General features: G+C 36.3%; 1 protein-coding gene across 16 annotated transcripts in view; it reads right to left on the bottom strand.

Annotated features, from left to right (window-relative positions):
• Positions 1 to 24195, bottom strand: part of CLASP2 (cytoplasmic linker associated protein 2) — a 196842-nt gene that overhangs the window by 167435 nt on the left and 5212 nt on the right. For all 16 annotated transcript variants that reach the window (XM_045537254.1, XM_045537307.1, XM_045537271.1 and 13 more), the window contains exon 2: positions 5557 to 5635. In XM_045537254.1, coding sequence (XP_045393210.1) covers positions 5557 to 5635 — 79 coding nt within the window. The remainder of the gene's footprint in view (positions 1 to 5556; positions 5636 to 24195) is intronic.

Here is a 24195-nt window from a genome sequence, read left to right as displayed (position 1 = left end):
TCTTTTGTTTCTCTTTTGACATTACAGCTATACAGTAGTCCCCACTTATCTGCAATTTCCCTTTCTGTGGTTTCCATTATCCATGGTCACTTGCAGTCCAAAAGTATTAAATGGAAAATTCTGGAAATAAACAACTTATAAGTTTTCAATTGTGTGTCATTCTGAGTAGCATTGTGAAATCTTATGCCATCCCGCTCCTTCCCGCTTGGAATGTGAATTCATCCTTTTGTCTAGGGTATCTATGCTGTTTATACTACCTACCCATTAGTCACTTAGTAGCCATTTCAGTTACCAGATCAAAAAAACATAGTATATACAGGGTTTGGTACTAGTCAAGGTTTTAGGCATCCACTGGAGGTCTTGGAAGGTATTCCCTGAAGATAACGGAAGACAACTAGCCTTCCTTTCTCTTAATGGAGGCCTAGATCTAGTTTAAACAAGGGAAGGAGGAAGAAATGAGATCAAGAAAAGAATATTTCTCTTGCTTATTTATAGATATAATTAAATGTGTATGTGATTTGGTGTCAATATATGGTCTATAATGTAAAAACCAAAACTAATGTAATAATAATCAACACTTAAGGAAAAAGGAAATTACATTCTTTTTGTTAGAAAATGATTAGAGTGAAAAGCCAACTATACCAAATGAAATGACATCATCCAAAAATCTTAAGCTTAATCAAGGGAATGACTGGGTAAGAAAATAGGGCCCTTGCCATAAAAATCACAAGCCTAATCATGAGGCAACAGAAGTACTCATCAGTGGGAACAATATAAATTCTTTTCATCTTAATTCCATACACTGTTAACAGTAGAGGAATTTATAAACATCTATAAGATTGGCCATTATGGGACTCTGGTTCTAATAGCTTCTGAAAGGCAAAAGATAACAGTAAACACTTAATAAATGTTAGATATTACTATGTACTAAGCACTTAATTAGCTCATTTAATCGTCACAGCAATCCTATGAAACAGAGTAGGCCCATTTGATAGAAAAAGCCCAGACAGATTAAATAACTTGCCCAAACAAACAGCAAGTTGTGAAACTAGGATTTAAATAATCTAGACAATCTGAGGTCCCAGTCATAAACCATCTCCATTTACTTATCATTTGAGGTGTCTGGGTGTATGTGTATATGTTAACATCCACATAACAATGGCAAAAAAAATTAGTTCGTTCCTGAGAAGTAAAATTTAACTCCAAAAAGGAAATTCAAATATTGGTCCAAACAGGGGTTCACCTCAATATTAAAAACCAATTTTAGGCCAGGCACGGTGGCTCACGCTTGTAATCCTAGCACTCTGGGAGGCAGAGGCGGGAGGATGGCTCAAGGTCAGGAGTTCAAGATCAGCCTGAGCAAGAGCGAGACCCTGTCTCTACTAAAAAAAATAGAAAGAAATGATCTGGCCAACTAACAAAAAATATATATATATATATATACGTATATATATACATACATATATGTATATATATACGTATATATATATATAAAATTAGCTGGGCATGGTGGTGCATGCCTGTAGTCCCAGCTACTCAGGAGGCTGAGGCAGCAAGATCGCTTAAGCCCAGGAGTTTATGCTGTGAGCTAGGCTGACGCCACAGCACTCGAAGCCAGGATGACAGAATGAGACTCTGTCTCAAAAAAAAAAAAAAAAAAAAAACAAAAAACCCCCAATTTTATAAAACATAAACAAAACCAAAAAACCTCACATTACATAAAATTAGTATTACAGCTATTATATTTAAGCAATGAATTCATAAATTTTTTTGCATTGGAATCACTTTTTAATATGCTCTCTTAGAGTCAAATACAACAAGATTTTATTTCTAGCTCTACCAGTTATTCATTATATAAGAGTAGAAAATTTCTTTGAACTGCAAAGTTTTCTCATCTCTAAATATGGACGGATGCCAGGCCTATAGCTCACATAGCTAGTGAGAGGATGAAGTAAAATAAGGAAAAAGCACCTGTGCCAAGACCATAATAAGCAATCAGAAGTGTCAGCAGGCCGGGCGAGGTGGCTCACGCCTGTAATCCTAGCACTCTGGGAGGCCGAGGCGGGTGGATTGCTCGAGGTCAGGAGTTTGAGACCAGCCTCAGCAAGAGCGAGACCCCGTCCCTACTAAAAATAGAAAGAAATTATCTGGACAACTAAAATATATATAGAAAAAATTAGCCAGGCATGGTGGCGCATGCTTGTAGTCCCAGCTACTCGGGAGGCTGAGGCAGTAGGATCGCTTAAGCCCAGAAGTTTGAGGTTGCTGTGAGCTAGGCTGACGCCACGGCACTCACTCTAGCCCGGGCAACAAAGCAAGACTCTGTCTCAAAAAAAAAAAAAGAAGTGTCAGCAATTTTCCCTAAATATCTGTATAAAATATAATGATCACTGAATTATCATTAAATATGACGAACATTCAACAAATATTTATTGGGCATCCAGAACAAAGCTTTTCACTCTGTAGGCGCTCAATAAGAATCTTTTAAACAAATGAATCAATCTATCACAGGCTGGAATTTGGACAATGAAACATGGAAAAACGTTGAAACATAGCTGTTAGTTATTTTATTCTCTTAGCATTGTACATGATGCACACCATTTTACAAGATGCAAAACTCATGACCTGTGTCCTGACTATTCTAATACTCTTTCTACAATATCATTTTGGGTTAAAACTGTATTTTAAAATTTGTAAAATGTGAGATCCTTTACTGAATTCAGTTATCATAAAACCAGGGTTGGTGATCAGCATTAAATGTAAATTGTATTTTTGTGTGTGTTTGAAAACGTTATTTTTCCACAATGTATGTGGTCACAAAAGAAAATTAAAATACTTTATATTACTATGCAAATATATGAATCATATATCTAAGAATTACATTAATAGAGTCTATATTCCTTTGGAACTGTATCTAAAATTTAAAATGAATCTCAATTTTCCTAAAACACTTCTTCACTTTTAACATAAAAGGACATAAAAAATACCTGTAATGATAACTAATAACCTAAGTACACCCAAACTAAACCTTATCACTCAAATCAAGTTACATATATCTAGAGTTACATTATGAAGAAGACATTTAAGACATAATTAAATTCAATTCCTTCCTTTTACAGAAAGCCTCCTTAAGTGGTTTGGTTAAGGTCTGTGACAGGACAAAAACAAGAACACTAACCCTGGGACACTTAGTCCAGTTTTATACCTCTTTAAGAAAACACAGATATACTGCCTATCTTGCAAAGCTGTTATACAAATTAGAAATTATGTGAGGATAATCTTTCATGTATGCAAAGCAGTAAATGGGTAAAAATTGGTAAATGGGTAAAAGGAGGCATTCAATAAATAGTAGCAAAGTTGTAATAAATTTTTCCTATTACACCACACTCTTAAGTAATAACAAGCACAAGTTTCATTAAAGACAATGATGAACACTTATAGTTCAAAGTGCACACAATATTGACAAACAGTAAATGTACAGGGATAACCAGAAGGAATAGGAGAGTAAAAGAAAAAACTACACATACAAGAATGTGTGGTCATGTCCCATATAATTGAGCAAGCACAAATGAAAAACAATAACAAAAGCAAATTAATGTAATTTATTAAGTACTTAAGTGTCTAAGAACCACAGAGTAAAGAAAAATTCAGTGTAAGGGGAGGTTAATATGAAAAGTTTCCAGATATTCAAATCTGGTGTCCATTTTTAGAAAGGAAAGAAAGGTCTGTGGAGAAGAGGAGATTTCAAAAAGAAATAAGAGAACAGCAGAAGCATAAACAAGTTAAGCCAGACCTAAAAAGAGTAGGCAAGTTTCTGATTAGCTAGCATGGAGAGAGAATACTTGCTGAAGATGACAAAGGAAAACACTACTACGATGAAAAAGGAACATCAAGGACAGGTAACAGCAGGAAGTTCTGAAAGCAAGACAGTGTTGGGAGTCAAACTAGAATTGTGGTCCCAATATTTCCATTGCTTCAATATGAGTAGTCAGTACATCAAACCACATCTGTCCCTCCTTGTAGCTGAAAAATAAGTGAGATATATAGTACCTAAAAATACTCTCCAAGTCTAAAATGTTCTCTGTAACAAGTAATAATAGGGAGCTACTTATAGGGCAGAGGTCACAAACATAAATGCCTACAGCCAGGGAGATACAGGAGATACAGGAAATGCCAAAATTGAGCCAATTTAAGAAGCGCAGTATTCTAATCTTACCATATTATATCCAACATTCTCAGTTATGAAGAGACAAGAAGAAATGAAAGGGATTTATAAATTAGAAAAGCTCATCACCCAGACAAAAGGGAAGCTACAACATAGCTTCGGATCAGGGCTGCCACACTGGTCAATTATCTTGAGACAAGCCAGAAATATGAATTATGTAAAACTTCTCAATTTTAAACACTTGATTCAAAATATTTTAGAAAAACACACAAGTAAGTAAAACATGTATGCAGAGCAGTTTTCAACATCTACTATAGGATTTAAAGCAGGAGACTGACAGTAAAAAAAATTCTTCTTTTCAGAAGATACTAACAAAAAGGATGAATTAGAACCAGGTACAGATTAAAAGTGAACAATAAAGATAGGGAGACTACTGAATGCTTCTGCTGAAAGGATAGCTAAAAAATAAAAAAATAAAAAATTGACAGAATTTGGTGGAATACCAAACATGAAGAAAAAAGTTAACTAAAGATATTGGAAAATAAGTATGATAATACACCAACATTATGAGGCATTAACTTAATCCACAAAAGAAAATCACTAACATCTGAAATTACCCTTCTATATGCTACTACATAATAGGATCAAATCCACTAATAAAGCACTCCAAAGGCACATGAAGGTCACTCAGGTTTAGAAAATAAGTAGAGCCAACTTTGTAATCCTAACTATATTCAAAGAAGAGCACTATGCTAGCATTTGTACTCACTGCAAACACACTGTAAGTGCTACTCAAAGTATGGCTAGCAGCCTAGGAGCAGTCTACAACTTTGCTTGTGCTAAGGAAATTGAGAATATTTATGAAACGTTCTTGAAGCAACCTGACCTAAGTAATTTTGTTTGTCAAATATAATAATAATAGATTAGGCCTTGTATTTTTATTTCATTTTGCTATAATTTATTTTTAGTGTATCTTATAAAATATTGGTCTGCAAGGCTGGCAATGAAAGAACTGACCCTTCCCCACAAGTAGTCTAAAAACTGGCACTGCAAGTTACATTATAAATTTTAGCATTTTACAAAAAAGTAAAAAATCCAATAAAAAATTTGAAAATGTAAAGTAAAAACCTACCTATATTAGCAGTATATTTAGCAAGGGCTTTTTTTTTTTTTTTTTTGCCTCAAAGTGGTACATTTACATGTTTAAGTAGGTTTAAAATCTTTTGTCTGAGTAAACTAAAATGCTAAGCAGCAAACCTCTGGGTTGTGCAAAATTATATTTTTGAGTTTACAGAGAATTAACTCCATTAAGAAAACTAAGAGAACAAAGAAAAAAGTCACTATGTTAAAACTTATTTATTTAGATTTTTAAATAAATAAAGTTAACTTACCCATTGCTACATAGGATTTAAATCGTGTTGATAATCTGTCCACAAAGGCACTTAAAATGTCCAATCCCATTAATGATACCTACAGATAAAAAAAAAAGTTTTAATGAATAAAAGTTACTGACACATACTTTAATATTGGTATATAATTTTTGACATATAAAGATCTTCATATAATATATTAGTATGTTTTTAAAAACTGAGATTGAAGTATTCAGTGGTAAATAGTCACGAGGTTGGGACATACTATTCTGAAATGATTCAACAATAATAACAATAATAATAATGTATAAATATGCAGGGAGATAGTAATAAAGCATATCTGGGCAAAATGTTAACACCTGGTAAATTAGGTGAAGGTAACACAGGAGTTCACTGACCATACAGTCACACATCACTTAAAAACAGAGACACATTCTGAGCAATGTGTCACTAGGCAATTCCGCCATCATGCAAACATCAGAGTGTACTTACACAAACCTAGATGGTATAGCCTACAGCAGTCCCCAACCTTTTTGGTTTCATGGGAGATACTTTTTCCATGGAGTTGGGAGGGAGGCAGAGCTCAGGCGGTGATGCGCGGCTGGGTTCCTAATAGGCCACAGATGGGTACCAGGCCATGGCCTGGGGGTTGGGGACCACAGGCCTACTACACACCTGGACCATATGGTATAGCCTATTGCTCCTATGCTACAAACCTATACAGCATGTTACTATACTGAATAGTAGGCAACTGTAACACAATGGCTAAGTATTTGTGTATCTAAACATATCTAAATACAGAAAATGTAATGTGTTGTACTACAACTTTATGATGGCAGGCTACAACGTCACTGGGAATTTTTCAGCTCCATCATAATCTTTTGGGACCACCATGGTATACGTGATCTGTTGTTGACCAAAATGTCATTATCTGGCAAATAACTGTACTTGTAACTTCTCTGTAACTTTGAAGTGTTTTCTAAAAGAAACAGTTAAAAATTAAGAACACCTTTAATTGGAATTGCAGCTTCTGTCTAGGATGTAGAAACTGGAAAAAACATCACTCCCACTCTAACAAGAAAAAGCCAAATAATCTATAAAATCATAACTGTTCTTAAATCTGTCAGAAAGCTGAGGTTGGAAGATAACCAACTAGTCTGAAATCTAAGGAAAGACATGAGATATAAGCAGTAGGGCACATGTGACAGGACAAGAGGAAAATAAAGCTATGATACAAGTAGGTAAAAAGATTCAGCTATATTTAACACATTGACTACCATGTGAGTTGTATTTAACTCAAGCTAGTTGTAAGCCTGGGGCCTTGTGAAGCAAAACCCTGCAGTTGGTTTGTGAAAAATCTTACTTGTTGATGTTCTTATTGTTACAATTAATACTGACAATTTAATTCTAGAAATGTGAATTGCGCTGCATATAATTCACACACAGAAAACAATAAAAAATAACAAATTAGAAAGGATTGTTTTGTTTTAATAAAGCATCGTGGCCCCGGGGAAAAAATTTTTTTTCTAACGTGGCAGTCAATGTGTTAACAAAATTATTTATAGCTGAGTGTGGGCTAGCATGAAAATATAGAATCCCTAGTAGCCACAAACACAAGGAGAGTTCACACCCATTTGCAAGCTTTCCCCACAAACCTCCACTGGATGCTCATTAAGACTGAGGACTGGGCAAGAGATTGAAGAAAGTATCGCATCTCTTGGTGGTACCGGATCTGGAAGAAGGAGGCAGCTGCCTGTGCAAGAAAGGCATAAAGGCCTCTAGTACCCTTGTCCCATAAGAAACAAAAGTTTGACGCCACTGAGAGAAAGACACCACTGTTACCCACCCCTTTCCCCCCAGGGCACAGGTGAAACTCATTGCTGCTGTTGAGGAAAGGAAAGAAATACTTCTACCTCAGAAAAGGAGGAGCAGAAAACCATCCTGGGCCCAGATAATAAAAGGTCTGGAGTTGAGGAGGGACATGATCTTCATAAAACCTCACCCTAAGACTCAGGGACAAACAGCTGCCAAAGACTGAAGCTGGACCAGAAACACAGAGAATACTCCCAACTTCTCACAAGCAGGTTAGCAAGTGTGAAATAAGAAGCAACAGCTGTCTCCTACTGGGGGAGGGGCAAGAACATGGAGAAAAACCTTTATGAAGAACAGGAAAATAGGGAAAATCTAAATTGCAGTGTTGAATAGAAACGCCGGGGAAAACTCTCCTGATTCCTCTATCCCTAACCAAGTGATATTGAAGTGAATATGAACTGAAGGCAACTACACCACCCACAATATTCAAACTATCTCAACTCCTGACTAGACTGATTATACAGCTCCACACTATAACCTTAGCAGAAAAAGAGACACGCCATTTCCAAGCATAAATACCACTGAACTTAGTCTCAAACATCTTAAACACTGTCCAGCTTTCAACTAAAAATTATGAGGCACACATAAAAAGCATATCAATGTTAAAAGCAAAGCAAGGAACAGAACAAAATATATGGATAATACAGAGTTTGGAATCATCAGGCAGAGCATCTAAAATAACCATGATAAACATATTAAAGGCTTTAGTTTAAAGAACAGACAATATGCATGCATAAATGAGGAATTTCAGCAGAAAGATGAAAACTTTAAGGCAGAGTTAAATGCAAATAATAAAAAAAAATTTAAAAACATGGTATAAGAGTTAAGATGCTTTTGATGCTCATCAATATAAGTGACACTGAGAAGAAAAGAATCAGTGCACTTGAAAAGAGGTCAGTAGAAATTTTCCAGATTGAAATACAAAGAGGAAAAAAAGGTGGGGTGCAGGAATAAAGCATTCAAGAGCAGTAGGACAGTATCAAGTTGTCTAACATACATTTCATAGGAATTCGAGAAAGAGAACAAGGCAGAAGAAATACTTGGAGAGTAAATGGCCAAGAATTTGGTAAAAATAATAAAAGGCATCAAAACATACATCTAAGAGTCTCAGAGAACCCCAAAATGGAAAATTCAAAAAAACATCACGACACATCGTCTTCAAACTGTTAAGACCAAAAGAAAAAAAAATCTTAAATCAATGAAAAAAAAAAAAAGACACATTAAATACACAAGTACAGGGGACCTCCTGAAGAATGTGAGTCAAGAGACAATACAGTGGCATCTTTACAGTGCAATAATCCCCCTTTATCTGGGGGGGAGGGGGATATGTTCCAAGACCCCCTGTGAATGCTTGAAACCTCAGACAGTACCGAACCCTATATATGTTTTTTCCCATACACACCTATGATAAAGTTTAATTTATAAATTAGGCACAGTAAGAGATTAACAACAGTAACTAATAAAATACAGTAATTATAACAATGTACTGCAATAAAAGTTATGTGAATGTGGTCTCTCTCTCTCCTAAAATATCTTATTATATTGTACTTACCTATTTTTGGAAAATGGTTGACCACGGGTATCTGAAACCATGGAAAGTGAAACCACAGAAAAGGGGCAATTACTGTACTGCAAAAAAATCCTGTCAATTCAAAATTCTATACCTAGTTAAGATATCTTTAAAAGATATCTAAGATTTTTTTTCAAGCAAGTAAAATCTGATAGAATTCATTACAATAGATTTGTCTGACAAGAAATGTTAAGGGAAATTTTTCAGGCAAAAACTACATGACAGCAGATAAAAACTTAGATCTATACAAATAAACAACTCAGGAAATAGTTGAAATTAAATATTAAAAACTAGGTCTAGCAAACAGATCTACTGAGTTTAATGAAGTCACAAGATAAAAGGTCATTAAAATCAATTGTATTTGTATATATCAGCACTCAATAATTTCAAAAAACAAAATTTCAAATTTCAAAAACAGTATCATTTACAAAACTAACAAAAACCACAAGATACTTAAAGTTTAACAATTAATATAGGATCTTCATGCTGAACTTACAAAATGCTGATGAAAGTAATCAAAAAGAGCTAAATAAATGGATAGATATTCCAAATTCATGGGCTGGAAGACTCAGTATATTCAGCTTTCAAACCTCACAAATTGTTCTAGAGTGAATGCAATCTCAATCAAAATCCCAGCAAGATTTGTCAAAGAAATTGACAAGTGACAAGATGATCCTAAAATATGTACAGAAAGGTAAATGGGCTGGGCCCAGTGGCTTACTCCTATTGCACTTTGGGAGGCCCAGGCAGAGGATTGCTTGAGGTCAGCAGCCTGAATAAGAGCAAGACCTCATCTCTACAAAAAATAGAAAAATTAACCAGGTTGTGGTGGCACATGCCTGTAGTCCCAGCTACTGGGGAGGCTGAGGCAGGAGGATAACTTGAGCCCAGGAGTTTGAGGTTGAAGTAAGCTATAATGATGCTACTGCACTCAGGCCCAGGCAACAGAGCAAGACCCTGTCTCAAAAAAAAAAAAAAAAAAAAAAAAGGTAAATGGATTAGGAATAAGAAAATAGAAAGTTAAAGTGAACAAGAAAAAGAAAGTTAAAGTGAAATTACCTGATTTCAAGACTTAATATAAAGCTAGAATAATCAAGACAGTGTGGTATTAATAAAAGCATAGACATATAGATTGATGGAACAGAAGAGAGACTACAAAAATAGACCCACACATATATAGTCAATTGATACGCAACAACTGTGCAAAGGCAATTCAATTAAAGGAATATAGTCTTTCAACAATAATTGAACATCCACATGCAAAAAAAGAACCTCAGTGTATACATCATTTACAAAAATTAACTCAAAAAATGGATTACACACATAAACATAAAGCTATAAAACTACTAGAAGAAAACACAGGAGAAAATCTTTTTGACTCTGAATATACAAAGAATTCTTAGATACAACATGAAAAGATGATCCAAAGAAAAAAAAATTGATAAGCTATACTTCAGTAAACTAAAAGCTTCTGCTTTTTGAAATACAGAAAATGGCTAAGAAAATGAAAAGATAAGCCACAGACTAAAACAAAATATTTGCAAACACTTATCTGGTAGCCAACTAGCCTCTTTGCAGAATTTAACACACTGATGCTAAAATTTATGTGGAAATTCAAGGGGCCCAGAATAGTCAAAACAGTTTTGAAAAATTTTTAAAAATTGGAGTACTCAAACTTCCCAATTTTAAAACTTCCTGCAAAGTTACAGTAATCAAGATAGTATGACAACGGCATAAGGACAGAAATATAAATTAATGAAATAGAACTGAGAATCCAGTAATAAACATACATTTATGGGCAACTGATTTTCAACAAGGGTGCCAAGGCCATTCAGTGGGGAAAGATTCAACACATACAGTACTGGGACAACTAGATGAAGTTGACTGGTACCTCACACCATACATAAAAATAACTCAAAATGGATTATAGACCTAAATGTAAGAGCTAAAACTAAGTAATTATTAGAAGAAAACACGGGGTAAATCATTGTGACCTTAACCATGATTTCTTAGACAAGACACAAAAAGACAAGCAAAAGAACAACAACAAAAAAGATGAATTAGGCTTAGCAAAATTAAAAACACCTTCAAAAAAACACTATGAAGGAAGTGAAGAGATAACTAACAGAATGGGAGAAAATATTTGTTAATCATATATCTGATAAAGGACTTGTATCCAGAATATATAAAGAACTCTCAAAACTCAACAAAGGACAAATCACCCAATTTTTAAAATGAGCAAACAGAAAAGAATAGAAAGGCCAGAAATAGACTCACATGAATATAGTCAAATGATCTCTGACAAAGCAGCAAAGAGAATACAACGAAGAAAACAGTCTTTTCAACAAACGGTGCTGAAACAAATGGACATCTACATATAAAAAAATGAATCTAGACACAGATCTTATGCCCTTCTCAAAAAAATTAACTCAAAATGGATTATAAAACTAAATGTAAAACCATAAAACTCCTGGAATAAAATAGGAAAAAAAATCTAATTGACTCTGGGTGCAGTGATGATTTTTAGCTATCACACCAAAGGTATGATCCATGAAATATTGATAAGTGGGACTTCATTGAAATTAAAAACTTCTGCTCTATGAAAGACAATGTCAAGAGAATTGGAGGACAGGTCGGGCGCGGTGGCTCATGCCTATAATCCTAGCACTCTGGGAGGCCGAGGCGGGTGGATTGTTTGAGCTCAGGAGTTCGAGACCAGCCTGAGCAAGAGCGAGACCCCTGTCTCTACTAAACATAGAAAGAAATTATACGGACAGCTAAAAATATATATAGAAAAAAAAATTAGCCGAGCATGGTGGCGCATGCCTGTAGTCCCAGCTACTCGGGAGGCTGAGGCAGGAGGATTGCCTGAGCCCAGGAGTCTGAGGTTGCTGTGAGCAAGGCTGATGCCACCGCACTCTAGCCCGGGCAACAGAGTAAGACTCTGTCTCAAAAAAAAAAAAAAAAAGAGAGAATTGGAGGACAAATCAGAGTGGGAAAAAATTATTTGCAAAATACACGTCTGGTAAAAGACTGTTACCCAAAATATACAAAGAACTCTAAAACCTCAACTATAAGAAAATGAACAGCTCAATTAAAAAACGGGCAAAAAATCTGAACACACATCTCACCAAAGAAGATATGATAGACAGATACAGGCTAGGTACGATGGCTTACACCTCTAATCCTACCAGTTTAGGAGGCTTGCTTGAGGCCAGGAGTTCAAGACCAGCCTGAGCAACATAGTAGGATCCCTAGCTCTGCAAAAAATTAAAAAAAAAAAAAAAAAATTAGCTGGACGCAGTGGTACATGCCTGTAATTCCAGCTACCCTGGAGGCTGAGGCAGGAGGATTGCTTGAGCCCAGGAGTTTGAGGTTGCATTAAGCTATAATGATGCCACTGTACTCTAGTCAGGGCAACAGAGCAAGATCCTGTCTCAAAAAAAAAAAAAAAAGAAATGGAATGGAATGGAAAGGAAAGGAAAGGAAAGGAAAGGGAAAAAAAAAGAAAAAGAAATACAGAGAACAAATAAGCATATGAAAATACGCTCAACATCATATGTCATTACGGAATCACAAACTAAAATAAGATACCATTACACACCTATTAGAATGGTTAAAACCCAAACACTGACAACACAAATGCTGGCAAGGGTATGGAGAAAGAGGAACTCTCATTCATTGCTGATAGAAATGTAAAATGGTATAGCCATTTTGGCAGTTTCTTATAATGTTAAACAAACATACTCTTTCCATAGGATCAAGCAATCACTCATGCTTGGTATTTACCCAAAGAAGTTGAAACTTATACCCCACACAAAATCTGCACACTCATGTTTATAGCAACGTTATTCATATCTGTCAAAACATGGAAGCAACCAAAATGGCCTTCAATTGGTGAATGGATAAACTATGGTACATCCAGGCAAATGAATAATATTCAGCGTTAAAAAGAAATGAGCTATCATAAGACATGGAGGAAACTTACATGCCTATTACTAAATGAAAGAAGCCTGTCTGAAAAGGCTACACTGTTGGCTTCCAACTATTAATATATGACAATCTGGGAGGGGCAAAACTATAGACATAGGAAAAGGATCCGAGGTTGCCAAGAGTTGGGGAGAGAGGAATGAAGGGACAGAGCGTAGAACTTTTAGGACACTGAAAGAATTCTGTATGATACTATAACAGTGGATGCTTGTCATTATACATTTGTCAAAACCCATAGAATATACAATGCTAAGAGTGAACCCTAATGTAAACTGTGGACTTTGGGTGATGATGTACAAATGTAGGTTCACTAATTGTACTAATAACAAGTGTACCAATCTGGTGGAGAATGTTGACAGTGTGGGGGGCTGTGGGTTATATGGAAGCAGGGGAGCATATGAGAAATATATGTCTCTTCTACTCAATTTTGCTATGAATCTAAAACTGCTCTAAAAAATAAAATCTACTAAAAAACACCGCCGGGCACGGTGGCTCACGCCTGTAATCCTAGCACTCTGGGAGGCCGAGGCGGGTGGATCGCTCGAGGTCAGGAGTTCGAGACCAGCCTGAGCGAGACCCCGTCTCTACTAAAAATAGAAATAAATTATCTGGACAACTAAAAATATATATAGAAAACATTAGCCGGGCATGGTGGCGCATGCCTATAGTCCCAGCTACTCGGGAAGCTGAGGCACAAGGATTGCTTAAGCCCAGGAGTTTGAGGTTGCTGTGAGCTAGGCTGACGCCACGGCACTCACTCTAGCCCAGGCAACAAAGCAAGACTCTGTATCAAAAAAAAAAAAAAAAAAAAAAAAAATCTACTAAAAAACAAAAATGGGCGAAGGACTTGAGTAGATATTTCTCCAAAGATACACAAATGGATATAAGTACATAAAAAGATGGTCAACCATTGGGGAAACACAAATCAAAATCACAATAAGACACCACTTCACATCTACTAGGAAAATGGAAGATCACAAGTGTTGGTAAGCATGTGGAGAGACTGAAACCCTTGTACATTGCTGGTGGGAATGTAAATTGGTGTAGCCACTGTAGAAAACAGTTTGGTGGTTCTTCCAAAACTAAAGATAGAATTACCACATGACACAACAATTCTACTCCTAGGTATATACCCAAAGGAACCGACCTCAAACACATACAGTCATGCACTAAATGAGACTCAGATACATTATTGCACATCAATGTTAACTGCAGCATTATTCACAATAGCCAAAAGGTGGAAACAGCCCTCATGTCCAGCAATTGATGCATAGATAAACAAAATGTGGTCTATGCATACAATAGAGTTTTATTTGGCCATAAATAGGAATGACTGATACATGCTACAACACGGATGAACTGAAAATTTTAAGTGAAAAAAGCCAGTCATAAAAGGCCAAATGTATGGTTCAATTTATAAGAAATGTCTAGAATAGGCAAATCTATAGAGAGAGACAGATTATAGAAAGCAGAAGAGTGGTTGCTTAGGACTGGGTGGGGTGGGTGTGGAGCACTGGGTAATAGCTAAAAGGCACAGGGTTCTTTTGGAGGTGAAGAACATGTTCTAAAATTGTGATGGTTGCACAAACCTGTGGATATATCAAAATCAATGAATTATACATTTCAAATAAGTGAACTGTATAGAATATGAATATCAATAAAACTGCTAAAGACCATAATTGAAACTAAAAACAGACTCAATTATATATAAAACTTAATATATAATCAAAGCAATATCTCAAATACGCAGGAAAAACATGTCCTCTTTAAAACAACATAGAAATCTATCCCCAAGATACACTAGCAAGATTATGAAAAGACATGCAAAGAAAATCCACTGTAAGAGACTGGAAACTATCTAAACATTCATCAGTATGGGACAGATTCAATAAACTATGGTACATCCACACTATAAGGTACTATCACACTTGAAAATAAAAATGAAGACTACCCTCATTCTGCTACACAGTGATCTCTAGGATATCTTGTTAAGTGAAAAAAGCAAGTTGGGGAAAAGTATATATATCAAAAGGTGGAATAAAATAGATATAAATGTTTATTAAAAACAATGATGGAAAGATAAACGTAAAAAAAAATTTAATGGTTGTGAATACGATATATGGAACAGTGAAAAAACTAGATTTCTTGGCATATACCTTCTTTTAGCAATAACTACTTTCGTTGAAAATGAAATAAATGAATCTAAATATATATCCTGTTAGTAGCATAATCTCGCAACAGACTATTCCAAATGACTTTAAAACACAGTAATTTGACTATACCTCTTCAGTAGGATATACCCTACAAAAACAAAATTCTGCAAAAAAGACACTGTTAACTGGTTTTAAAATCTTACTGTTGATAGAAGTAGATACAAATTTTTAAAATCTTATTGTTGATAGAAGTAGATACAAATATAAGACAGAAGTAAAAACTGCTGTTCTGAATCTGAATTAGAAAAATCAGTATGAACTCAGGATGTATTTTTCTTTAAAAAATTAAAATAAAATCTAATTTTGTTCATTGGGAGAAATCTAGGAACAATGACCAAACACAATGAGTACCATTAGCACCACACTGTAGTTTCCAGGCACTGGTTTCCATGAAAAGGAATCAGAGCTACTTTGAAAAGTGGGTAATTCCAGGACTGGAGTAGGAAATATGACATCATCTTGTAATACCACACAGCAAAGAAGCTATCAAAGATTACTAGGGTCATGTCAAGATAGGGCAGTTTGAATATCAAAAACAATAGTATTAATAGCTACATTGTCTTGAAATTCATTAGATACATTTAAATACACAAGTTCATAATGATACCAAAAACAAAAAAACTATCTGGCCAACATTGGAGGATGCTAAAAAACCACCTCCATCTCATTATTTTCACAATGAGTAAATAAAAGCAAAGAATCATATAAATAAACCTACCATTCTATATAAACTGTACCATTGGGGTAACCAAATAGTTGTAAATGAGGGAAATTTCTCTCTCTCTCTCTCTCTCATTAAGAGACAAGGTCTCACTCACTCTGTTGCCCAGGCTGGAGTGCAGTGGTGCAATCATAGCTCATTGTAACCACAACCTCCTGGGCTAAAGCGATCCTTCCACCTTAGCCTCCCCAGTAGTTAGGACTACAGGCGGGTACCACCATGCCCGGCTAATTTTTATTTTTTGTAGAAACAGGGTCTTGTTATGCTTCCCAGGCTGGTCTTGACCTCCTGGGCTCAAACGAACCTTCTGCCATGCCTCCCAAAGTGCTGGGAGTACAGGTGTGAGTGACCATACCCAGTCAGAACTTTCTCTTATACAAGTATTCCAGCTAATAAATGAAGAAACGACAGAATTACAATGTCACCAGTTTGCAAACTCTAATGAACCAACAGATCTAGATCTTAAGTGCTTTCAAGATCTTATGTACCTCCTGACAGAAGGAGAGCATTACCTATGAAATAATCTTGCCAAAAAAAAAAAAGACTGAACCTGATCAAGCTTTAGATCCAACTAAATTACTAATTTATAGGAAAAACAGAACAGTCAAACATCATTACAGAAATGAAATCAGCAAAATTCAGACTGTGGGAAATCCCACCACAAATAAAGAACTTTTAAAAAGAGAGAGAAACTGAGGGGCAAAGAGATTAAAAAAGATTTAATAAGCATGTGAAGTCCGGTAGGCAGAATAATGGCCTCCCTAAGGTATTCACATCCTAACTCCCAGAACCTGTGAATGTTATCACACATGGCAAAAAAGATTTTGCAGATGTGCCTAAGGATCATGAGAGGGGAAAATTACCCTGGATTATCTTAGGCCCAAGGTATCACAAAAGTCCCTCCCTTTTTGTGTGTGGTAAGAATACCTGACATCTACTTACTCAGCAAATTTCAAGTACACCATATAATACATTAACTATAGTTCCCATGCTGTACATTAGGTTTCCAGAATTTATTAATCTTATAACTGAAAATATGTACTCCCTGATCATGACCAATATCGTCCCTTTTTCCCTGATGCCCAGCCCCTGATAACCATTATTCCTTTCTGTTACTGTAAGTTCTGTCACTGTAAGTTTTTTAGTTTCCACTTATAAGTAAGATCATACAATATTTGTCTTTCTGTATCTGGCTTATTTCACTTAGCATAATGTCTTTTAGGTTCATCCATACTGTCACAAATGGCAGGATTTCCTTCTTCTTCAAGGCTAAATATAAATAATATTCCATTGTATGCATGTATATCACATTTTCTTTATCCATTCAACTGTTGATGGACATTTAGGTTGTTCCCATATTGTGGTGTTATGATATATTTAATATATTGGTTTTCACCCATAGTTACTGGCTCATAACTCCACAGCCCTTGCTACAGTCTTTTGTTATAATATTGGGAATGTTAGGCCTCAGGAAACAGAATCTCTTTGACCTTCACCTGCCCCAAGGAAGGACTCTAATCTTCCCCCACCATTCTGATTGTGTCATAAAACTCTCATTCCAGAGATGGTCCCACCCTATACAATGAAAGCTAATCACATTTCTGCACAGGTTGTCCATAAAAACCCAAGAGCTTCCAGACAGCTAAACACGTAGAGATCCCTAGAGGCAGCTGGCATGAAAGCTCCATGCCCCTCCCCCATACCTTGCCCTATGAATCTCTTCATGTGTATCCTTCGTAATATCCTCCATAATAAACTCACAAACGTGTTTCCCTGAGTTCTTCAAGCCACTCCAACAAATTAATTGAACCCAAAGATGGGGTCATGGGAACCCCAACTTGAAGCCCGCTGATCAGAAGTTCTGGAGGCCCAGACTTGTGACTGGTGTGTCTGGGGGTTGGGGGGGTAGTTTTGGGGACTGAGCCCTCACCACTCGGGCGCTGATAGTACCTCCAGGTGTGTGGGGAAAAGACCCCACATTTGGACACATAAGTTTTCTTCTGTGTTGATTGTCATGTTGGTGTGGAATTTAGAAGAAAACCACGGTTTGGGGAGTTTTTTCTGAAACACATATCATGGATATTGTGAATAATACTACAATGAACACAGGACTGCAAATATTTCTTTGAGATAGTGATTTTATTTCCTTTGGATATATACTCAGAAGTGGGATTGCTAGAGTATACAGTAGTTCTATTTTAATTTTTTGAGGAATCTCCATAGTGTTTTCCATGAGGGCTGCACCAATTTACATTCTCACCAACAGTATACAAGGGTTCCCTCTTTTCTCCGTATTTCATAGTACTTATTATCTTTTGATTTTTTTGATAACAGACATCCCAACTGGTGTGCAGTGATATTTCATTGTGGTTTTGATTTACATTTCCCTGACAGTTGAGCATCTTTTCATATGCCTGTAAGGACATTTACATACCTTTCTTTTGAGATAGAATCTTGACTCTGTTGCCCAGGCTAGAGTACAGTGGTGTCATCGTAGCTCACTGCAACCGCAAACTCCTGGGCTCAAGGGATCCTCCTATCTCAGCCTCCTGAGTAGCTGGAACTACAGGCATACCCCACTATGACTGGCTTATTTTTCTATTTTTTTGTAGAGATGGGGTCTCACTCTTGCTCAAGCTGGTTTCGAACTCCTGGCCTCACACAATTCTCCCGCCTCCCAAAATGCTAGGATTACAGGTGTTTAGCCTCCATGATCCGTCTATATATCTTCCTTTGAGAAATATCTATTCAGGTCCTTTCCTTTTTTTTTTTTGAGACAGAGTCTCGCTCTGTTGCCCGGGCTAGAGTGAATGCCATGGCATCAGCCTAGCTCACAGCAACCTCAAACTCCTGGGCTTAAGCAATCCTACTACCTCAGCCTCCCGAGTAGCTGGGACTACAGGCATGCACCACCATGCCTGCCTAATTTTTTCTATATAGATTTTTAGCTGTCCAAATCATTTCTTTCTATTTTTAGTAGAGACGGGGTCTCACTCTTGCTCAGGCTGGTCTCGAACTCCTGACCTCGAGTGATCCACCTGCCTCAGCCTCCCAGAGTGCTAGGATTACAGGCGTGAGCCACCACACCCGGCCGTCCTTTCCTTTTAATCAGGTAGTTTATTTATTTGCTATTGAGTTGGATGAGCTCCTTATACATTTTGGATATTAACCCCTTATCAGATATGTGATTTGCAAATATTTTCTCTAATTCCCTTATATGTTTTGGTTATTAACCTCTCATCAGATATATGGTTTGCAAAATTTTCTCCCATTCACTATGTTGCCTTTTTGTTTTATTTTTTCCTTTGCTGTGCAGATACTTTTTAGTTTGATGTAGTCTCACTTGTTTATTTTTGCTGTTGTTGCCTGTGCTTTTGGTGTCAAATCCAAAAATTCACTACCCAGACCAATATTAAGGAGTTTTCCTTTATGTTCTTCTAGGAGTTTTACAGTTTTAGGTCTTAAATTTTAAGTTTTTAATCCATTTTGAGTTGATTTTTGTGTATGGTGTAAAATAACAGTCCAATTTCATTCTTTTGCATGTGAATATCCAGCTTTCCCAGCATCATTTATTGAAGAGACTATCCTTTCTCCATTGTGTATTCTTGGCATCTTTGTCAAAAATTAGTTGAACATATATGTGTGGGTTTATTTCAAGGGTCTTTAAAAGAGGGAGTACTTATAAGGACCAGAGTCCTTATAAGAGGTAGGGTCAGAGTCAGAGTCAGAGGAAATGTGATGATGGAAATAGAGACCAGAGAGAAAGATTTGAATATGATATACTGCTGGCTTTGAGAAAGGGACCATGAGCCAAGGAATGTGGGGATCCTCTAGAAGCTGGAAAATTCTCTCCTAAAGTTTCCCCTAAAGACTCTAGAAGGAATAAAATCCTGCAGACACTTGGTTTTATCCCAGTGAAACTCACTGTAGACTTCTGATCTCCAGAACTGTAAGAGAATACATGTATATTATTTTAAGCTACTAAGTGTGTTGGAATTTGATACAGCAGCAATAGGAAGCTAGTAACAAATCACAATGTGTGAATCTATTTGGACCCTGATTTTTCTTAAAATAACTATTAATAAAAAATGTGGAAATTTAAACCCTGGATATTTGATAACAAGCAATTATTGTTTTTATAATTGTCATAATGATACTGAGGTTATGTTAATATTCTTAGAGTACATATCTTTGAGACAATAACAAGAAAGTCTTACAGAGGAAACAATGAGACATCTGCAATTTGTGACAAAGTGATGGGGCAGGATTGGCCACAGGGTGATAAATGTTGTGGCTGAATTTATTTTACTGTCTACTTTTAAATATGTTTAAAATTCTCCATAATGAATTTTTTTAAAAAATTATAGAAAGCATGATTCCTAATGATGAAATATTAGAACTGGACCCAGGAACAACACAAGGATGCCCACTCTCTGTTATTCATACTCAATTTAAGGGACCCAGCCAATACAGCAAAACGGGCAAAACCGAAGGACTAGAATAAAGCAAAACTGTCATTATCTTGTGATATTATTTCATGTATAGAAAACTTTTTTTTTTTTGAGACAGAGTCTCGCTGTGTTGCCCGGGCTAGAGTGAGTGCCGTGGCGTCAGCCTAGCTCACAGCAACCTCAAACTCCTGGGCTTAAGCGATCCTACTGCTTCAGCCTCCCCAGTAGCTGGGACTACAGGCATGCGCCACCATGCCCAGCTAATTTTTTCTATATACATATTTTAGTTGGCCAGATAACTTCTTTCTATTTTTAATAGAGATGGGGTCTCGCTCTTGCTGAGGCTGGTCTCAAACTCCTGACCTCGAGCAATCCACCCGCCTCGGCCTCCCAGAGTGCTAGGATTATAGGCGTGAGCCACCGCACCTGGCCTTAGAAAATTTTTTAAAAACCAACAATTGCAGCAAAAATGTTTTTAATTATATAAGACTGGCCATAAAAATCAATATACCAAGTGCCATTTCATTTCTACATGCCAGAAAATATAATTTAAAAAAGAACAGTATTTGCAATACTCTCAAACATTATAAATTACCTGGGAGTAAATCTAACAAAATGTGCATAAGATCTATTTAGAGAAAATAATGAAACATTATTGAAAGATATTCAAGAAGACCTAAACAATTTTCCCAGACTAAAAGAGGTTAATACTATAAAGACATCAATTCTTCCCAAAATGATGATATTCAATGTAATTCCAATAAAAAGCCCCAGATTTTTGGTGCAAACTCACTAGCTGATACTAAAATTTACATGGGGCAATAAAGACCCAATAATAGCCAATGCATTTCTAAGGAATATAATAGGTGAATTTGAGGTAGCAAATATAAACATTTACATTTGGAACTACCCACAACTTTCTTCAATTTCCATCTGAGTATCTTTCAACCTAGTCAGTATACTGGCTAAAGGTCTTCTCAATAGTAAAATATGAAAATCCTCAAAAACGAAGAAAAGAAAACAACTAGAGCAACATTCCAATTTGCTTCTCATCACTTCCTTAGGAACTAAAATGCCTACACTCAGGTCCTTTAAAATATATGACAAAAGGTATAGCATCTCTCCCTGAAAGAAAGAATAATGTACTAACATGTAGAAAAACAGACACTCTAAAAAGCAAAATTTGGGCTAAACTTAAGTTTAAATTTTAAGGGTGTTTTAAAAATCATAAAATGGAAATTTAAAAAAATTTTTTTTAGAGATGGGGGTCTTGCTATGTTGCCTAGGCTAGTCTTGAACTCCTGGCCTCAAGCAATCCTCCTGCCTCAGCCTCCCAAAGTGCTGAGATTACAGGTTTGAGCCACCATGCCTGGCCTGAAATTCTTAAAATTTAATGAAATGTTATTAACCCTGAGAAGCCCTAGAACTTTAGGGTCATTTTCCCATTCTCTCTTCCTCCCCCTCTCTCCTGCATGCTCACCCCCCGCCCCCCGCTTTTCACCTCTGAGTCACAAGTGGTTGAACATATTTGCGTAATGTGATGTCAATAAATCCACATGGCAAGTTGTCACCTTGGCTACAGAGTTTCAATTCAACAGAACAGAATTTTCAAATAGTTTAGAAAAGAAATGTCACTAACAAGAGAGCTAAGTAACTGCATGAGACAGTAATGACCACCTCCAATCCCTCTACTTATGAATAACAACTAAGAAGTTTCCTTGTAAAGTCAGAAAGCCAGGCAACAAGAATTTTTTGACATCTACAAAGGACATAAGCTTAATTCACAATTATGTTTTTCTAGCACAGGTGGAACAGAAAAAAGGCATGTATTGTTCCTAATAAGCACACTCTTGTAATCCTCCTTCCCTCATTAGAAAAAACTTTAGGTTTACGGGACATTTTTTCACAAAATTAACTCAGAGTATCTAAGAAAATTAGTAAAAGAATGTAACAAAGTAATTGGCTAAGCAATTGGGCATGTATGCACAAATTAAATCAGTAAAACTTGATGGCTTACAAATTTTGAAAACCTGAAGAGAAAAAGGTTATTTTTAAATAAATATGTTTATTTTTTAAAAACCAGGTTATTTTTATATAAAATATATAAATAATAAAACAATTTCTCTCAAAACCAAAGAGAAACAAATGACAAAATTAAAGATAGTGATTAACTCTAGGTAGAATGAGGGTTTTACTTTACAAGGGAAGTAAAACCCAGTATTTCCACTTCTACACATACACCCAAGAACAACAGTTCTCAAAAGGGATAGGGGACAGGCAATATTACTACATGGAGATGTGCAGCCCCAAAGTACATGGCCATACTTTGCAGCCCTGCTGGCAGACATTCTAGTAGATGAAAACCCTATTTGAAGTATGTGAGCCTAGAACTGCTTTTTTTCTTTTTGGCAAGGGGCATGGTTTTAAGTATACAAGTTTTCCAGGAATGCAACTAACAGGTAAATCCAGGGACAAGTGTGCAAGTGTGCTTTCAATTACCAATTCAACAAATACTGAGCCTTCAATTTCCTTCAATTTTCTCAGTGAAGCAGGAAGCAAGGCCTCAGCTGACAATGATGATGGAGGAAGAGATACGGGTAGGTCCAAGGGGAGAGGAAAAGATGTAGAATAAATGTCTAAATGAAAGAGTGAATAAAGTAAAAAAAATATATAGTATGAGTGCCAAGCAGCATAAAAGGCCCACTTGAAGGAATTTAAAATGAAACCAGTTAAAGAGGTTTTGTGTTTTTATCTATCCACCTTCAGTTGCACTAGTATAGTCTGGGGTAGGCAGAGTTGGATTAATCAGTATTGTATTTTTATCAAATGAGGACCATAAAGCAAGAGTGAGGAGGGAGAAGAGAATTAAGAATGAGAATAGGGCTGGGAGTGGTGGCTCACACCTATAATCCTAGCACTTTGGGAGGCCAAGGCAGGAGGATTGCTTGAGGTCAGGAGTTTGAGACCAGCCTGAACAAGAAACCCCCGTCTCTACAAAAAAAAAGAAAAACTAACTGGGCATGGTGGTCCACACCTGTAGCTACTCAGGAGGCTGAGGCAGGAGAATCCCTTGAGCCCAGGAGTTTGAGGTTACAGTGAGCTACGATGATGCAACTGCACTCTAGCCTGGGCGACAGAGACCCTGTCTAAAGGGGGAAAAAAAAAAAGAATCAATGTAGGGTATGATTAATGATTAACCATGATATTTAAGCTCAGTCAAGAGGGAGTATGGAGTAGCTTGATGAAATGGATGTCACGGGGAGCGATCAAACTCTTTTAAGTTTGTGTATTGAAGAAATTAGGTTCAGAATTTAGAGTTCCAGAATATCACAATCACCCACAATAATGTCATTTGTGAAATATGAATCACCAAAGCAGGTGCACATCTGTAGTAGTCTGAATGGGTAGTGGTAGCATTTATAGCAATAATATATACCCATGCAGCCATGTGACTATCATTACATCTTTTTGGTTAGTCAGGATGGCACATTTACATATTGAAATATATTTTATCTCATTATAAATTATGTGTAATTTTCCTTTATAGTAGAGTTAGGACATTATAGGGATTTTTAAAATTTATGTGTATTGGGTATTATTATCAATTTTATTTCAGAATTTAAAAGGGGGCATTAAAAGAGGGCACTCAATCTGAAAGAATTGAGAATCACTGCCCTAGACAAATTCTTATGCATATGTAGGTGATGATTTAAAAGGACAACACTAATAGTAAAGAATTTAAAAAAAAAAAAAAAAAAAAAAACCTGGGCCAAGCACAGTGGCTCATGCCTGTAATCCCAGCACTTTGGGAGATCAAGGGGGGAGGATCACTTGAGGCAGGAG

Source organism: Lemur catta, chromosome 1, assembly GCF_020740605.2.
Source record: "Lemur catta isolate mLemCat1 chromosome 1, mLemCat1.pri, whole genome shotgun sequence".
Lineage (NCBI taxonomy): Eukaryota > Metazoa > Chordata > Mammalia > Primates > Lemuridae > Lemur > Lemur catta.
This window is presented reverse-complemented; position numbering and strand designations above follow the sequence as displayed.